This window comes from Suillus subalutaceus (genome assembly GCF_016647625.1).
Source record: "Suillus subalutaceus strain FC151 chromosome Unknown DFJ58scaffold_93, whole genome shotgun sequence".
NCBI lineage: Eukaryota > Fungi > Basidiomycota > Agaricomycetes > Boletales > Suillaceae > Suillus > Suillus subalutaceus.
Window position 1 is genome coordinate 22,877 of NW_024540342.1, and position 17,131 is coordinate 40,007.

General features: G+C 48.5%; 6 protein-coding genes across 6 annotated transcripts; 2 read left to right on the plus strand and 4 right to left on the minus strand.

Moving 5' to 3' along the window:
• Positions 1-73: 73 nt before the first annotated feature.
• DFJ58DRAFT_632477 (uncharacterized protein) lies at positions 74-463 on the minus strand (the record flags this gene model as incomplete). Its single annotated transcript, XM_041381225.1, has 1 exon — positions 74-463. A coding segment is annotated over one exon (390 nt), but the record flags the coding sequence as incomplete, so codon positions are not given.
• A 1,892-nt stretch (positions 464-2,355) lies between these two features.
• DFJ58DRAFT_730700 (uncharacterized protein) lies at positions 2,356-7,749 on the minus strand (the record flags this gene model as incomplete). Its single annotated transcript, XM_041385934.1, has 20 exons — positions 2,356-2,567; positions 3,035-3,122; positions 3,174-3,265; positions 3,318-3,765; positions 3,821-3,891; positions 3,950-4,226; positions 4,283-4,381; positions 4,440-4,710; positions 4,772-5,028; positions 5,086-5,136; positions 5,190-5,224; positions 5,276-5,466; positions 5,520-5,629; positions 5,686-5,929; positions 5,989-6,316; positions 6,373-6,877; positions 6,948-7,073; positions 7,125-7,325; positions 7,413-7,547; positions 7,603-7,749. The coding sequence occupies 20 exons, from the start codon at positions 7,747-7,749 to the stop codon at positions 2,356-2,358; spliced, it is 3,888 nt and encodes a 1,295-aa protein (XP_041241193.1).
• Positions 7,750-9,537: 1,788 nt separating this feature from the next.
• DFJ58DRAFT_502744 (uncharacterized protein) lies at positions 9,538-11,180 on the minus strand. Its single transcript, XM_041380715.1, has 3 exons — positions 10,937-11,180; positions 9,649-10,881; positions 9,538-9,594 (listed from the first exon to the last, which is right to left on the minus strand). Exon 2 carries the CDS (start codon positions 10,810-10,812, stop codon positions 9,673-9,675), a length of 1,140 nt encoding a protein of 379 aa, XP_041241194.1. The 5' UTR covers positions 10,813-10,881; positions 10,937-11,180; the 3' UTR covers positions 9,538-9,594; positions 9,649-9,672.
• Positions 11,181-11,665: 485 nt separating this feature from the next.
• On the minus strand, positions 11,666-12,941 carry DFJ58DRAFT_893311 (uncharacterized protein; the record flags this gene model as incomplete). Its single annotated transcript, XM_041394800.1, has 4 exons — positions 12,712-12,941; positions 12,628-12,651; positions 12,419-12,575; positions 11,666-12,354 (listed from the first exon to the last, which is right to left on the minus strand). The coding sequence occupies exons 1-4, from the start codon at positions 12,787-12,789 to the stop codon at positions 11,666-11,668; spliced, it is 948 nt and encodes a 315-aa protein (XP_041241195.1). The 5' UTR covers positions 12,790-12,941.
• Positions 12,942-13,057: 116 nt separating this feature from the next.
• Positions 13,058-14,005, plus strand: DFJ58DRAFT_705956 (small heat shock protein). The gene is made up of 3 exons (XM_041383720.1): positions 13,058-13,424; positions 13,488-13,707; positions 13,762-14,005. The coding sequence occupies exons 1-3, from the start codon at positions 13,282-13,284 to the stop codon at positions 13,858-13,860; spliced, it is 462 nt and encodes a 153-aa protein (XP_041241196.1). The 5' UTR covers positions 13,058-13,281; the 3' UTR covers positions 13,861-14,005.
• A 755-nt stretch (positions 14,006-14,760) lies between these two features.
• Positions 14,761-16,045, plus strand: DFJ58DRAFT_893314 (uncharacterized protein; the record flags this gene model as incomplete). Its single annotated transcript, XM_041394801.1, has 4 exons — positions 14,761-15,084; positions 15,139-15,387; positions 15,423-15,633; positions 15,679-16,045. The coding sequence occupies 4 exons, from the start codon at positions 14,761-14,763 to the stop codon at positions 15,711-15,713; spliced, it is 819 nt and encodes a 272-aa protein (XP_041241197.1). The 3' UTR covers positions 15,714-16,045.
• Positions 16,046-17,131: the final 1,086 nt, after the last annotated feature.

The window sequence follows — 17,131 nt, forward strand, 5'->3', positions numbered from 1 at the left end:
ATGCTATTTCGTTGACGTGAGGATGAAGAAAGTGGAGTATCTCGGCCCAGTCATATGCGCAGCTGTCGGAGACGAGTTCTAATGAAAGCGGGCATCCTCGTGATCGCTTGAGCCATGACTTGTAGTGGAATATCTGCCACTCCCACTGGCCTTGGCGATCAACTGACAAAGCGAGTCTACACCATAAACTGGGCATGGCCACAGCAACTTCCCTCCATCGCCGACATACTGCAGTCAACAACAGGGGCGCTTCTGATACTGACGGCGTATTCAATTGACTGAATTCTTGAATTTTCGGTAAACAGTGGTGAAAATTTTGAGATAGGACTTCGGTTGGCAAGCACCAGAGAGCCGATACAAAGCCTTTGTGCAAATAAATGGACTTGATGATATTTTCTTTCTTTCTGACCAGCTGCTGGCGAAGGTTTTGGATGCTATCCATAACTGTTTCCAGGTCTGAAATATCGTGCAGCGCTGCATGCAGCTGCTGCTCGCGTTCAGTGATAATCGCACCTATGGGCCGATCTTGGAGCTGGACATCAGAGTAATTCGTATTGGGGAAACTTGCTTGGGAGTACAGGGTTTCAAGATCTGGCATCTAGTCGACATTAATATGGCATCAGACATATGATTAGCCGCTAAACCTACGATTAGTTGAGAATGCGCAAGCTGAAGCGATTGATTGTTAATTATTGGCAGACACTGCAATACACTGACCCGTCACTTACAATGTTTTGGAGCGCACCAATGATATCCGAGGCTGCAGCGAAAATGACTTGTGATTTGACTGTCTGCAATTTATTCACTAGATAATGGTTGAAATTTAACTTTGAGATGTTCAAATGTTCAAACGATCAAGCTCAAGGTTTAGAAGGAAAGGGGGACGTTACCGTACGAGGCTCAAATCACATGTTTTGATGAAACACGTCCGAGTTTGTGCGCAGCCAGACGACCAAGATTCCTACGCATCAACCACAACTTCAGATGGAAGCTCAAGCCATCTGCGGACTTCATGGACTCGGATGTAAATATTCCACCCCATTTTCAATCTCGTTTCCCTTTGTACTATCCTTAAAAGCTTCACCCGACGTATCAGTCCAAACTCGCTTGCAAAATTTCCATCGTCTCGCTTTATTCAAATAAAACTCATACCCTCCTACGTCAACCCACAACGAGACCGCCCTGTTCACCTGGTCTTTCAAGTTGGTGTTGACACGCTCAATCCGAACGTTGCCCTTAGCACGGCCCTCTGCATCCTGAGATGGTCCGATGGCCATCTATCCATTCTCCGTACTACGTAGCCTTATGGTGTGTATGCCCCAGGTCCCCGGGTTATGCGTGTACCACTGACTTACACAGCAGCGGCTTGCACTGTGCAGGTGGAGGCTGCTGCATCTGTCAGTGCCTCTCACACTATGCCAGCACTGCCGCCCGCTCTCTCCAAAGACCTGCAAAATTGGCTGGCTTCTCGTCTTCTTGAGGGACTTCAAGACCTTGTCTTCCAGCATCACCCTTCTGTACCTTCTATGATGCAATCTTGCAGGGAAGTTATAACCAATATTTTAAGCAGGGGACTCATGTAGCAAGCGCCAGCCACCTGTACTTTGTGCCTGCGTCGAACCCCTTCAGTGTATTACGCGAAGCACAAGGTGGTGATTGATCGCGCAGTATGAAAGAAGCGTACAAAACGCTCCTACATTACAGTGATGACCATCCCGAATTTATGAGTCCAATTTATGTCTTTAGTTTTGCTATCCTGCTGCCAATGGCTGTTTCGTCAGCAATGGACCAAACGGGAGAAGATGTTTATACACGATTTACCCGTCTCCGAGATCCTGTACAAATACCTTCTCCCGCTGTAAGGAGCCTCATTCCTGCTCCCCTCCTGCCTCGTATATTGACCCGGCGTCCGTTCGCGGTGCGGAAAGCTTCTCCTTATAGTACAAACGCACCTTTCACTGCCTTTGTCTCCGTTTGCTTCAGATGTATCTTTGTTTGGCTGTCGAGTCACTCACGAATGTATATAGTCTGGACTTGTACCCTCATAATCGATAGCAGAATCACACTCGATTCTTCCCTCCCTCTCAACGGTTCCGATATTTCCAGAACTTCCAACTTCGTCGGGATTGAGGTCGTAGCACAATCGAAAATGAAGCTCAAGCACTCTCCATATTCCCCACTTGTACTTCAAGCTTCAGTTCCAAATTTCGTCACATCCTTACACCGGTAGCGCGTGTAAGCAACAGACATTACACATACGACTTGCTGCGACGAGAGATAAATCTTCATCGACACCATATGCTAGTCGTAGCACAGAGTTTACAGAATAACACGACTGTTTGATGGCTGCCCCACTTATTTCCCATCCTCAATATGTAATAAAACCTGCTTATCTTCGTCCAAAGACACAGCTCCATTATTACGCCTAGCGCGGTAGCCCTTTGACATATATTTAAAGGCGTTACCCAAAAGCCCGAGCAGGAACCATGGCACAGATGCCAGCGTAGCAAGCATACCAGGACCTGACCTTGGCGAATCATCATCGTCTTCAGGTAAACCCAATCGCCCTGTGTATTAACAGTGAGCAGTGAGCATAGAACGCGCATATATTAAGTGAATGTCACTCGCCCTCTCGCCATTGTACTCTTGTTGTACCACCACCATGCAACAACAAGCGCTGTGATCGCAATGGGGAATACAATCACCATAGTCCAAACCATCGCGCCGTGACCAGAAATGTTGGTCGGGAACTTGAATGTCAGGGCACAGGTGTCGCGTGCCTCGGTCTATGCGGTCGCCGCCCTCACAAGTAGAGTAAGGCACCTTGCGGTACGTCGTGCGCTCGTACCAATAGTCTTCTCTGTCGCGACATGAATCATCGGGCGGGAGTGGACTCGCCCCCCAGCAGAAGAACACATTCACCTTCTCCATTACGCATATGATTGAATGCGCTTTTTCGTGTCCAGATTTTTAAATTAGCTCTGAGCAGGTGGTATCACACCCATGACTCACCACTCGAAGTCCTGCAGCGTACATCTGCAGTTCCGCACGACCTTGTCTGGTGCCTTGGACGTGTCCCCAACAACACAGTTCACATCCCGTTTGCGGCGATGGTAGAGCGTCTGTACATGATATAGGTGACAAAGGAAAAAACTCGAATTCGGGCAACTCACCTGTCGACCGAACAAGCAAAGTGAGTCTCTTTCCTCGCTGGGGCTCCACAGCTCAAAGTCATCGTGTCCAGGATTTTGCGCATCCACGAGGCCTAGAAGAATGAGTTCAACGTCAATCATCGAGTACAAGAGCACCCTACTCACATTTTCTATGCGTGAGAGATGAGAAATCCAAGTGCACGATGACTGAGCCAGCCATCGCGGGATAACGACCCAGGAGCATAAACTTCCGGCTTGTATCCCCCGGCACCGTCATAATATCTCTCACTCTGATCTTCTCAGTCGTAAACTTGAATTCTCGCCAAGTGAGACCCTCATCTGTGGTAAACAGGACGTGATCCGTCGGCTCTTTGTCGTTTACGATCACAATGACAGATCCTGAGTCGCCGAACTCCCAGATATGGGCGTCCTTGTGCACTTCTTCCCACGTGAACCCGCCATCCCGGGATAAGAAGGTATCGCTCTCGCTGTAGGTGGCGAGCGAATCACCCACATTTCCTACTGCCATCACCACGCCGGCGATGGATGGGCTGCTATATGTCGCCCGGGCCTTGAAGCGCTCTGTATACCCATGAACGTGGAGTGCACAGCCCTAAACACGATAAAATAAGTCAAGAGAACAGCGATGTGCAAAAAGCACGAAATACCACTGATGTACAAGGGTACTTCAGACCCAGCGAATCGACCGAAGGGGGTAGAAGCGCCTTCCAAGTGCCACCTGACGTAACAAGCAACCGTCAATGAGAGGCAAGTGATACACATGAAACAAAGCATACCATCATCATGCGTGATCCTCGTCTGCAGAGCCTTACGTCCCGTCAGCGCAGCCTCTGTAGGATTGGCTACTATGTTAGCCATCGCAATGCCTTCCAACCCCGCGAATCTCTCAAAGTCGACAAAGCCGCCTATATTCCTGTTCACATTCTCGAGAGACAGCACAAAGTAAGTTCCGTTAAAGTTGGATTTGAGGATGTTGCCCCATGGCGTTGGCTCTTCGTTCATGGTCATGTGTAGGAAGATGGATTTAGTGCTTGACTCGAGGATAGTGTATGCCTAGAAAATATCATGAGCAATTCCAGCGTTTGTAGAGTTATGGCGATGCTGCCTACGTGGAAAGTTGGATGCATCCCAGTAGGGAAGCTCCCAGGAGCAAACGTCCGTCCATCAAATGAGACCTGGAGGTTAAGCATGTCCCTCATCGGAAGGTACTGCAAGTGCACAGCCAGTCAATCAACAGCGCATGCATAATGCAACCAAAAAACTTACCTCATCCACGATCAAAAACTCTGACAACTGGGTGAACCCCACGACATGGTCAAACAGTTTCGTCTTCGTCACATAAGGGTCCGTCCAAGACACAAGCTGTAACGCATTATCTCTCCCGAAAAACACTTGCGAGCCCTGTTTGTTCTCATATGACTCGCATAGGATCTGAGACGAATCGATCCGCAGCTCCCCATTGCGTGCCCAATCGCAATTGACAACGTAGTCCTCCACCAACTGCCAATTCCGCCCCATTATTCCACGTGTACTGGGCCTGTGCGCGACAGTTTTCGTACCCCGATTGGCAGTCCACATTACCAATCCAGATGATATACTCTGTCCTTGGCTGGAAGCGGAGCACTTGGGCCCCGAAGGTATTGGGAGACGAAGGCGCTTCGGAGGAGAGCCAGTAGCGGCCTGTGTCTGTTGTGTAGTAGAACTTCTTGGAGTCGGTGAGAAGGTATGCGCGCTCATTGCTGTGTGTGTGCATATAGAACGCTAGGAAACGCTCCTCTGGGAACTTTTGTTCCCATGTGTAACCCTCGTTGCTAGATTGCCATATTGTGCGGTCAGTAAGACGGACGAGGACGGTCTATGGACCCAGACGTGAGCTGAGGTATTGATATGGTATGATATACAGGACGCTCACCTTTGAGTCCTTGAAATACTCGCTCTGCACAATATCACCAGGGAACGAATGCTACAATATCGTAAGTTTCCATACTGGAAAGAAAAGCGAGAACAGCAACATACAATCTGGTGAACGATCGGTCCTTCGACAGGTTCAGCTGCAAATGACGTATGAGACACAGACCCTCCATCGCTTCTGAAGCACTCACCTCCAGAACAATCTTTGGAGATGGGCTCGTCCATGCGAGAGCCACCTTCACACTTGTTCCCAGGGATCTTGCGATATCCCGATGAACCCATGTACTTTTCGTTGGGCGTCCCAAGGGTACACTGGGTGCTGGGTATGCGCTCTGGACCCAAGGGTACACATTTACCATTGCTCCGCACGTAGTTGTAGTCACTAGAACAACGCATGAGCGGTCGTAATGGGCAGAGTAACGAGGAACGACATACCACTCATAATCATGTTCCTCGCATGGACACTTATCATCATGAACTTCCGGATGATGGAACTCCTCACCCATGTAACAATCTGCATCAGCCTTGCGCCTCGTGAACGATTGCTTCGAAGCGTATCAGCAATACCATTCTCATGGCAAGGTTTACATCAGTAACAGACCTTGGCACCCATGATGCACTCTGATTTTGAATTGGCTCTTGCATACCATGATTCCTTGTCGTTCGGACCACACTTCGGACGCCCGAGGGTAGCGAAGTCGAGGTAGATGGCAGCGATGCGGCCGTCGTCGGGTTGTCGGGACTGTGACATCACATAGCCGAGGACGAGGAACTTCTGAGATGTTGAATCCGATACCGTGGTTAATCCCATGACATGAAACTGGATGCCAATGTTGTATGTCTTCCTATAGAGCGGGGCATTTCAGCAAGGTAGAGTATATACACATAGGGCACAAAGACATACCAGGTTTGGCCCATGTCCGTGGAGTACAGGATGGAGTCGGTAGGTTGCTGGTCATCAACAATGACGATGATACTTCCAGAATTGCCAAATTCAAATTGATATGGGCCTTCGCGGACCATCTTCCATGTCAGGCCGGCATCAGTGCTGATGTAGGTGTTGCTCTCTTCATATGACGCAAGTGTCGTTCCGATGGAACCCACACCCATAACAAATCCAGGGGCGGGGGACGAGAAAACTGGGCCGTAGTCATGCATGTCTGTTACTGAGTGCAGATGCAGTGAGCAGGAGCAGGTACCGCCAGGAACAAGAAGAGGAGCCCACGAGCGACCTGCGAAGATGTGATGTCAATACAAAGGAAAACATTCAAGAAACACCGTTCCTCACCGTCATTGAATGTGATGACCGACCGTAATTGCTCGGCTGCCATCCGCCTCTCGAGGTCTTGTGCATTAGCAACGACATTGGCGATACCAACACCCTCAACGCCGTATATTTTCTCATAATCAACATACCCCGCCATGTTCCTGTTTGTGTCTTTCAAGCTCTCAACAAAGTAGGTGCCATTGGAGTTGCTGACGAACAGGGTTCTGCTGGAGAACAGGGTAACAACGGGGTCTGGATCGTGCAGGGCGACGTTTACTGCAAGGGAGTGGATCGTAGACTCGGCGATGGAGTATGCGCCCTCCCATAAGCGCACCTTGGAGGGGAACTGTGCCTTGACCCACTGTTTGGTGTCCATAGAAACATATAACACCATGTAACTATCGCTGCCGGGCGTCAAGTCCTTGACCTCGACAACAGCAAACTTGCCCACGATCGCAAATGTCACGACACCTTCAGTGTTATTGCCATTGCCAATATCCTCGTTCTTCTTGGTGACAAAGAAGTTCTGTGCTGGAGTAAAGGTGGCTGCTTTCGATCCTGCATGGGTCGGACATTATAGAAGAGTCGCGGGCAACGCAGTAGATGAGGTCGTCATGAGCGTCGGGTTGAAAGTCTTTGCTGCTGTGAGCGAATTGGCAGCTAGAGATGTCATCTAGGAGTACTTTCGGTGTTGTGGCAAATCCATCTTGGGTGTAGTATGTCTACATATAGATTTGGATGTAATTGATATGAGCAGAAAGGGAGGTACGTACCACGTCTTGACAATGTCTGCCCCAAGGAGTTTGTGTGCACTTAGTGCCCTGGAAGAGGACATACTCCCACCTGCGGGGATCTGAGTGGAAGGAGAGTGGTTTTGAAACGCCGGATACTAGGTCAGGGACAGAGAATGTAACCCATGTCTTTCCGCAATCATCGGTGCGGTAATGCGTGAAGGAATCGGTTAATACGAATGCCTAGAGAGGATTAGGTCAGATCGAAAGCCAAGCCGTGTGTTCGAGGATGAAATTATACAGGGAAGATGAGTATAGAAAGCAACGCACCACACGATTGTTGAATGGGTGTTCGACAAATATTGCGGCGTCGCCAGGTAGTATGCCATCTGCACGATCCCAGGTCTTGCCTTCGTCATGAGAAACATATATGTTCATGGAGATGGTATCGTGATATATCAAACTCTAGAAGACAAAGTTGATGATAAAGTAAACCCTGAGACAGATATGAATGCCTCACAGGTATATCATCAAAGAAGAACAATCGGGTTGGTCCACCGTCGAAGTAGGTTATGGCATGCTCTGGGTGAGCAGCAAACGCAACACCAAAACAAAGAAATGCAAAGGTTGAGCATACGAAAGCGACCGTCCCGTGCCAAAGAGCCATGCAGGACGTTGTGAATAAAGAAACGTGTAGTGCACAGTCCACCGTTCCCCAGAGCCAGCAGGTTAGTGATTGAAAGCAGTAAAACAGTGTCTGTCGATCACATCAGCTTGTGCCAGAGAGACGCGAAATACGAGCCCATCTTCCGCTCTCACACTACCTTCGAAATTCACTCCCAATACGAAACGCAAACTGGTGGGCTGATGAGGGAGCAAAGTGCTCGACGGAGAGGCTTCAATTGAGGGAAAGCAGATGTGCAACATCAAGTTAGAATGCAGTGTATATAAAGTCCTGTCATAAGATACGCCGGCCACCACCATCAGATGTCTACGTATATCGCATACGACAAGTTCGAACAGAGTCCCACCCAAGAACGCCAAGCAGTTCGACTCGTGCGGTCGCCGGATGCCACATCAGACTGTACCATGGCTACTTGAATCAAATTCTAGAAAAGGGTCCACATCGCACAACCAGGCCGAAAGGACCTTTTGTATGAACGGTGAGCGCTTTATGTAATTGGCTCGCACTCACTATGATTTGGGAGCAGCGCAGCAGTGGTCGCGGCAGTTGCCGCAGCATTTTCGCGATGCCCTAATTGGCTGACTACGCTACTACAACTCAGGCACTACTACATATGATATGCAAGTACCTCGCCAGCTCATCGAACATGCATCGAACAGATGAAAGGCATGCCCCTAAATACTAGTCTTTACGCGGTAATGTAACCCCTCCCCACCTCTTTGACAATGACATGGACCATGCCAAGAATCTTGTCACGGTGAAATTCAGTTCCTGCCCGCTTCCGCTCGCCCTCCTCTAGAGGATACTGGATACAAGTTAACTCTCCGGATTATGACAGACACTGAATGGAGTAACCTTATCCAGCACCCTTCCTCAAAGCGAAAATTGCACTCAGCTTGTTCAACAGTGGTCAACGAATGAATCTATCTACCAATTCCATTAAAGTCAAGGATCACACTCCACCTGCTACTCGATTGTCCATCCAGATGGTGTATATAGAATCATGCGTCGGAAAGTTCTTCGAGCTCGTCGACCGTATTCCTCTCTGCATGGTATTGTGTATAGTATCCACATGATGTTTTTCTGCGTGACCCTCCGGGGAAGTGTGGCAAGACACTTCTAGCGAATGCAATAGCTGAGGTGAGTGTGCCTGTCGCAAATTCAACTTCCCTGCCTTTTCCAAAGCCATCTTCCTGCATCATGATCTTCTTTCACGAGCTAGATGCTCTCTCCGTCGGAGAGATGAAAACGTGGTGCGCACTCCCTCTACCCTCCATTTCAATGTATATCACATCCCTATCCTAACAGTCAGAATCTTCCTCACGCGTCACAGAGCTAGATGTACGTGGCTTTCGTATTTTATTTTTTTTCATGTCATTGCCGATTCAGCTGTGGTTCGTCCAGTGGCGCAAGGTGCAATTCGCGCCCACAACACGAGACGATCGGAACAAATCTTGTGAGAGAAATACGACGGGTACAGTCTCCCTTTCATACACTTCTTCATACAAAACCCTTATCATACTCCAATACCTTCGTCGTACAGTGCTCAGTCTATGTACGGATGACTGCATCAAACATGATATCTCACGAGAGCCAACAGAGGCACGTTTATGCGGTAAAATGTGTGTACATGGAGCCTAGCATCAGTAACGCTAGAAGATCTAATATAATTACGAAGTTGAGAGCGTAATCCAGCAGGATAGAGAGTTTCAAACCGCATGGAAACCCAGACAGCATCAAGGATGGCGGAAACATATCGAGTACGAATCCGAGTTGTGTTGGCGTGAACCTGTAGTAGCCCTGCGAGTGTCGCAGAACATAGTGGATCTAATCGCAGATGAAGAATACATCGAGGTACTTAGATGAAGCTGCGAAGCGTACCAGTGCTAGTAGAGCAGCCAAGTCTTAATAACACATATTAGTACGACTGGGATTCCGAACTACTACTTTGAGGAAAGGAACGAGGTCAACGTATTCCGCTCGTTCCTCCACAGTCGTAGTCACTATACCGCCGAAAACCAGGCTCTCCAGGGGACACGATGACCTTGCCAAAAACGTCTTGAACTCCTCATGAGGCCACATTGATGTATTCCAAACATCAAGTACGCGTAAATTGGGGAGCGAGAGAGCTCTAAACATACCCAATAAGGGGTCTCTGGATATCCAAGGATTGCCGTAGAGATGCAAGGATTGAAGTTTGGCGTGTGTGAATGGCTTCAAGGACTTTTGTTTGAAGAATCCCATATGATTCGTTAATGACGAGAGGTTGGGACATAGACGGAGCAGATGGAGGAATGCATATTGTGTATCTATGGAGATCTCGACTTTTGTTAGGTGGACCCAGAAGGGAGCGAAAGAAGATAGCAGCTTGAACGTGTTATGATTTGGAATGATGAGCTCCTGAAGTGCTGAGAAATCTTTGAATACACTTTCAGGTCGCTCCACTCGTTGAAAATCGATATCAAGAGAAGAGACTTGATGGATGTAAGGCTGGAGAAGACTTCGTGCTAATGGGGTCCAGTTATCGTAGCAGCGTAGTGACAGCGAGAGCGGATGTCCTAGGGTCCGCTTAAGCCATGCGTCATAGCAGAAGGCTCTTTTCTGCCAGCCATTGTGCTCGACTGCCAAACGCAGCCTGCACCATAGACTCGGCGTGCCCGCGGCAACCTCCCTCCATCGTCGGCATATTCTGGTCAACAGGATGGGGGCAAGCCTTGATGCAGGCGACAAGTACTTGTCTTCCGGGAGACATAAAACGAAAATGTGGGATAGGATTTCAGTTGGCACGCGCCACAGAACCAATCTGAGTCTCTCGTGCAAATTAACGGACTCGATTATCTTGTTTTTATTTTCAACAAGTTGTTGGCGAAGGTTTTGGATACCACCCATAATCGTTTCCAGGTCTGAGATCTCGTGCAAAACTGTATCTAACTGCTTCTGGCGTTCGGTGATGATGGTGTTGATGCTCTGGTCTTCGAGCTCGATTGCACAATGATTAGGATTGAAAAATGCGGCCCGGGAGTATGGAGTCTCGAGATCCAGCATCTGCTATTTTTCAATAACGCATCGAATACATACATATAGACATTGGCATACAGTTGCTTGTGAATGTAGCTGAAGCGGTTGATTATTAGTCGCAGAGTGATACAATTAAAACTTGGGCACTCACCATGTTCTGCATCGTAGAAATGATGTCCGACACCGCAGATAGATTTGCGTTCCAGTTGACTGTCTGCATGTCGTTCGCGAGAGACGTTGATGGACATTGGATACCCAGCGATAATGTGATGTTGTCTGATGTTGTTTGGTTCTACTATTGAATTCTAAAGCCTTTAGCACTAATAGCGCACATTTGCCTGCTATCGATGGTATAGCTGCTTATGGGAGTGTAGTACGTGGCTCGTGGCGACAAGCCGGAGACAGTTAGACAGCTCGTGACCAGTCTGACGTACGTCCTTTGAGAGTGGGAAATCTTGACGTAGTCACCACTCGACTTGTCCGTAGTTATATAAGCCAGGCTGGTATCGAGCCTAGGAGACAGTCTGATTTTTGATGTATAACTACTGATCACAAATACAAGAACGGACTTCTGCGATGCTCTACTAGTAGTATCTCAACCAAAGGAATAATGTCAGTGTATTCCGCTCGCACCACATCTGTCATCGTCGGCTTCTCGTCACCACCTAAAATCAAACTCTCCAGGGGACAATTTGATCGCGCCAAAAATGCCTTGAACTCCTCATTGGGGTATCGGACACCATTAGAGCTGTAATGTTCAAGTACCCGCAAACTGGGGAGTGATAGAGCATTGAACAGGCCAGATAAAGGGCGTGAAGCGTCACAGCAAGTGTAGACGCGGAAGGTTTGTATTTTGTTGTGCGTGAATGACTGTAGTGTTTCACTTTGGTAGAATTTCCCGTATATTTTTAACGAGGAGATTGGGATATAGCTGGAGCAATTGGATGACTGTACTCTGGTGTAGTAGTATGGCGATATCGAGATTTGTCAGGTGCAGCCCTGCGAGACCGCGATAAGTTTGCTCGATGTGGAAAAACTGCTCAATGACCTTGAGACTGCGCAAAGTGGCCGGCAGTCGCGGGAGATATTGTCCGATGGCTGGAGTGTATCTATCCTTGTGTTGCTTCAGTGCTTGTATGGTTAGTTCCTGAAGTGCTGGGAGGTCGTCTAACAACAGTTCGGGTTCGATCGCATCTTCGTAGAATGTGATGGACAGAGACAAGATTTGATAGGTGTAGGGCTGAAGAAGGCTTCGTAGCATGGTTGAGTCATCTGCCCCGCAGACGAGCGCTAACGAGAGTGGACGTCCCCAGTACCGCTTGAGCCATACGTCATAGCGGAAGGCTTGCGAGTTCTCGAGGTAGCGGTACGGCAATTTGTCGAACCCCACAGATACCCTGCACCATAAACTGGGTGTGTCGAGAGCAACCTCCCTCCATCGTCGACATACTGCAGTTAACGACACGGGAGCTTCTAGCTCTGATGGGCGGTTAGATTCCGGGAGAAGACAATGGTGGAAAATTTGGGACAGGACTTCAGTTGGCAGGCGCCAGAGACGCGATACGAGTCCTTTGTGTCGAATTTGTGATCCTGTCCTTTTTTTCGAGCAGTTGCTGATGAAGATTTTCAATACCATACATCACGGATTCCAGGCCTGAAATGTCGTGCAAAACTGCATCCAGCTGTTGTTGACGTTCGGCGATGATGGTGTGGATACTCTGATCATTGTGGGTGGCAGACTGGTCGGTATTTGGGAACTTGGAATATAGTGTTTCCAGCTGGTCCGGAATCTAGTAATCATCAATGAAACGATATTTAGCATCAATGTCGTCATAGACATACGATCGCTTGTTCGGAACGTGCGAGCTGAACACGAAAAAATATTATTATATGCAGACGCGAGTGCCTCAAGAAGTGGGCACTTACGATGGTTTGCAATGCATTGATAATGTCCAACCCGAAGAGTGGAGAGAAATTTGCTTTTGTGCTCTCCTCGATCATCATCTTGCCTGCATGTTGATTAATGCGAAGAACAAGGTTAGTCTCCTATAGAAGCCCATAGACCCGCTATGTGAAAACAGTCAATAATGGTTTCTTCTGAATTAGCCTGGAATAAGATTGTAAGCTCGACGGGGAGTCCTTCCAAAATGACGCTGAACCTTGAAATTTTGAATTTCGAAATGTTGAGTCAGCACGGCCGCGTCAAAGCAGCACTATTATGTAATGGCGTGTCACATGCGCGTCAAAGTAGCTACGCCTGTCCGACTAAAGACTAGTACTTTCGTCACTCACTTGCACTACGTAACAAAACACCTGCAATGGGGAGCTGTATCATTGTGGACGTCATGGACATGACTAGTTGTATGCGTCATGTGCGTCATATGTGTACCACAAACGTGTATATAACAGCTCGTCAGAGTCACTCGGACTTCAAGCTAAGCTTCGGCAACAACCAAAGCACTAGTCTCTCAACATCTACCATCTCTTCACTCGATCATGTCTCTAGTGCGCACATTCTACGATCCCTTCGCTGAGTTTGAGAACCTGTTTGACGATGCTTTCAATGCTCGTTTCCGTCCCCTCCCTACCACCGAGGGCAATCCTGCCTTGACTCGTCGCCGTGATCAGGCGTTTCCCAGGTTAGTATGATATTACCTCCGATGTATTAAACACTCAGATAGCACTGAACCGCATTAAAACAGAATGGACCTGCACGAGAACGCCGAGACCAAGACAGTGACCGCGACGTTCGAACTTCCTGGTATCAAACAACAGGATGTTAAAGTCGAGGTCCACGGGAACCGCTTGACCATATCCGGGGAGTCGAAATGCTCAGAGAATTTTGACAAGGGCGGCTATGCGGTGCAGGAGCGCTCGTATGGCAAGTTCTGCAGAACCCTTCAGATTCCTCAGGGAATCAAGGTGAGTACACTCACAGTCTAATTTCTTGGTGCTTACGATTATCGTATCCTCCAGGCTGAGGATGTCCATGCAAAGATGGAGAATGGATTGCTCACTGTGCGTTTCCCGAAGGCTGGACCGGACCAGCAACCCCAGCAGGTTGCAATTGCGTGAAGTCGTTGTAGTATCTGCCTGGTCCTCGTTCCAAATATGCATCATTAGCGTACTGTCAAGGTGGAAAAGGAATCCGAGTCTCTGAAACAATAATGTATCTGTACGATAGTGAATACTAGCACCGGGCCCGCCTGATATTTTTTCGAATCAAAGCTTTATTTGAATTATAAGCTGCAATTAGGCCCGTGGATGTACGCCATAGAAAACAGATGAGCTTAGGCGTTCCACACGGTTTTAGCTTACCACTTGGCGCAAGTGTGGGTGGGCAATTAGCCAGTACTTGTGAGCGTTGTTCAGACCCAAGTATCACTGAGTACGTCAGGCATATCTTGCTAGTTGATACATGCACACGCTCCTGGAAAGTAAGTCAAGTCATAGTGGATCCCGTGTTGCAGTCTGCCACGAGCCAAGTTAGCGTGATACTCACGAACACCAAGGATCAAGCGTGGCCCGGCACTTAAACATCTGGACGAACAAGAATATTTGAAAAGTATAAATCTGACTTCTCATGGACTACATAAATGATGAATTATGCTCGAATGCAGAGGTCAGCAACAGATCGACATACCGTTGAGATTGAATAACTGAGGTGGAAGGAGGAAGTCAGGCCTCCTCACCTTGAGTTCCGCTCGGTATATGCAGCGTCATATCAACCCTTCAACATATCTTAATACATATCTTAATGCATACTTGCAACTTCCCAATACCAAATGTGCCAAAAGATTGGACGCCAAATCCCAAACGTGTTTGGGAGAGGGAGAAAGCTAACCCAAAAGATAAAGAGAATGCAGCTATTCCTCCTCCGTCATAAACTCAGTCGCACGCACAGTGGAGAACAGGCATAATAATTTGCGAGCCAGGTTTGACAAAATTTATCTTCGACAGATCTTATTTGCTTACATGCCATGGACAGTGGGGAGCAGCGCTCGGCGAGACAGCCTACCTTCTGCACTCAGGTCCATCGTCGAGTGCATCTCCAGGAAAGACCAAGAACACATTAAGAACATCGCTGCAAGCCGCTTTGCCCCCCCCCCCCCCCTTTCCACGTCGGACAGTAATGATGTGACGGAGAAGCCGAGGGAGGAAGTCAAGGAAGAAGCTCCAAAGGTGCATGCTGCTCGACTGGGCATGTATGGTGCTGTGACGCGCAAGGTGTGTACGTGGCAGCCTGCACGGCTGCTGTGCAAGCGCTTTGGGGTCAAGGTCCCAGTTCTGGAGGTCCCTGTAGATACATCTGGGCCGTCAGCGTAGGTTTGGGGCTTAAATTCACAAGCACAGCGTGAGCGGACGAATTTGTGGGTACAAGAAGTGGAGAGTGGGTCCTCCGGGAGTAGCAAGCTTGATGTTGTGAATATTGGCATGGGGGAAGATGACGGACAAGGAGATGACGTGCTCACATATGAGCGTCCTGGGATGGATATTTTTTCAGCGATTTTTGCGAGTGATGATGAGGAGAGCGACGAGGAAAAGGATTCCATAGACCATGTCGCTGAGGTGAACGAGCCCCTGCCGTCTACACCTGGCGTGGTGCCATGGAAGATATTGACCTGGCTACGTTCAAGCCTACCTTCATACCCAGGGGATCCAACCCGAACGACGCGGAAAAGAAAGAAAAGAAAAACAAGAGTTCCAAAGGTGGCACGCTTATTTCTTTTGACGTATACAAGGATGGGGGAGAGTCATTGTCTCTCACTGCTGCGCATCCAAAATACCGAGATCGAGATAGCGAGAGGCCGAGGAAGGAGAAACAGAAGGATCGAGAGGGAGATGGAGGTAAGAATGCAGTGGGTTGAAAAGCCTCCGCCGGATACCGTGAAGGCCATGCCTATCTGTCCCCTGATGAAGGCGGTTAGGTTAGTGGACAGGAAAGCGGATCTCCTCGTGCTCATAAGAATGCGATTAATTTCATGTAGCGCTATATACAGGTTGAAACTCAAAAGTTAACGTTAAATTTGGCGAGTAGCTGCATCCGGCCTTGTAACGCTTCACCATGATGTCATATGTAAGTATGATACACCATGGACGTGCAGGCAAGTGACATCAACTGCACTATCGCCATTGGATAGGAGGGATATATTATGTAAGCTGTGAAGACGAGTCGGACGCATGTACACAGTGCAGTCGAGGAAGGCGGTTATGACTCATAGCAAACATTCCTGTCGGAACGGTTTGCCTCGTGTCTTGGGCGTCTATAGAATACACACACCTCTGTTAGATAAAACACTCACATTAATCCCTTGATCGCGCTCAACACCATCAACCTCCCAGTAAAATGCCACAGCTCATTACAAGCACCACGCCCATTCGAATTTTTGAAGATCATGATAGTACCGTAAGGGCAGTCGCAGTTTTCCCCGATAAGCGACGAATGGTTACGGCCTCGCACGACCAGACACTTCGTCTTTGGGACTTGGAGACAGGTGTTGTGTTGAAGAAGATGGAGGGGCATAGCAATTGGGTGTTGGCATTGGCGATATCACGAGATGGTCAAATAATAGCAAGCGGTGGTAGAAATGGAGAAATCATTACCTGGCACGATGAAACTGGTGAATCTCTCGCCCAACCCATCAAAGCCCACTCCAAGGACATCTACTCGGTGGATTTTTGTCCGGATGGTGCGGTGCTGGTTACTGGTGGATGGGACAGAACGATGAAGTTTTGGTGTACCAAAACGTGGCAGATGCAAGGAGAACCAATTGAGTGTGGTGGTTATGTCAACTGCGTTCGATATTCGCCTTCTGGTGAATTTCTTGCCATCGCAACCAAGGATATTCAAATTTATAATCCAAGCACAAGGGAACGTGTCGCATCTTTTGGAGGCTTTAGCTTGTCACTCGCGTGGACACCAGATGGCACACGCCTTCTTTCGGGAGGCAATAAAGACGATCCTACCATAGGAGAGCGGGATCCATTGACCTGGGAGCAGGTCGGTCATCCGTGGAAAGGCCACACTGGCCATATCTACGCCATTGCCATTAATCCTTCTGGCACCCTCGCCGCTTCTGCATCTTCTGACAACCATGTCCGTCTCTGGCGGCTCTCAGATCGACGAACCATCGCCATCTTCAAGCATTCATTCACGCTGTTATATGTCACGTTCTCCTCGGACGGCAAGCACATCTTCAGCGGAGGCGCAGATAATAAGATCTCAGAGTGGGTAGTACCCAGCAATGCTAATTCAAAGGCGAGTTTCCATCTTTGCACCTCATAACACAATTCGAGCATCCTTCGTGCAGATCCTGGATATCACGACAGCCCGCGATACATGCAT

Excerpts from the sequence above, each read along its gene's own strand:
- DFJ58DRAFT_705956 (XM_041383720.1), top strand. The coding sequence starts at position 13,282 with ATGTCTCTAGTGCGCACATTCTACGATCCCTTCGCTGAGTTTGAGAAC. Across the intron at positions 13,425-13,487 it reads CGTGATCAGGCGTTTCCCAG|AATGGACCTGCACGAGAACG; the intron begins GTTAGTATGATA and ends GCATTAAAACAG. Across the intron at positions 13,708-13,761 it reads AGATTCCTCAGGGAATCAAG|GCTGAGGATGTCCATGCAAA; the intron begins GTGAGTACACTC and ends CGTATCCTCCAG.
- DFJ58DRAFT_502744 (XM_041380715.1), bottom strand. The coding sequence starts at position 10,812 with ATGCTGGATCTCGAGACTCCATACTCCCGGGCCGCATTTTTCAATCCT.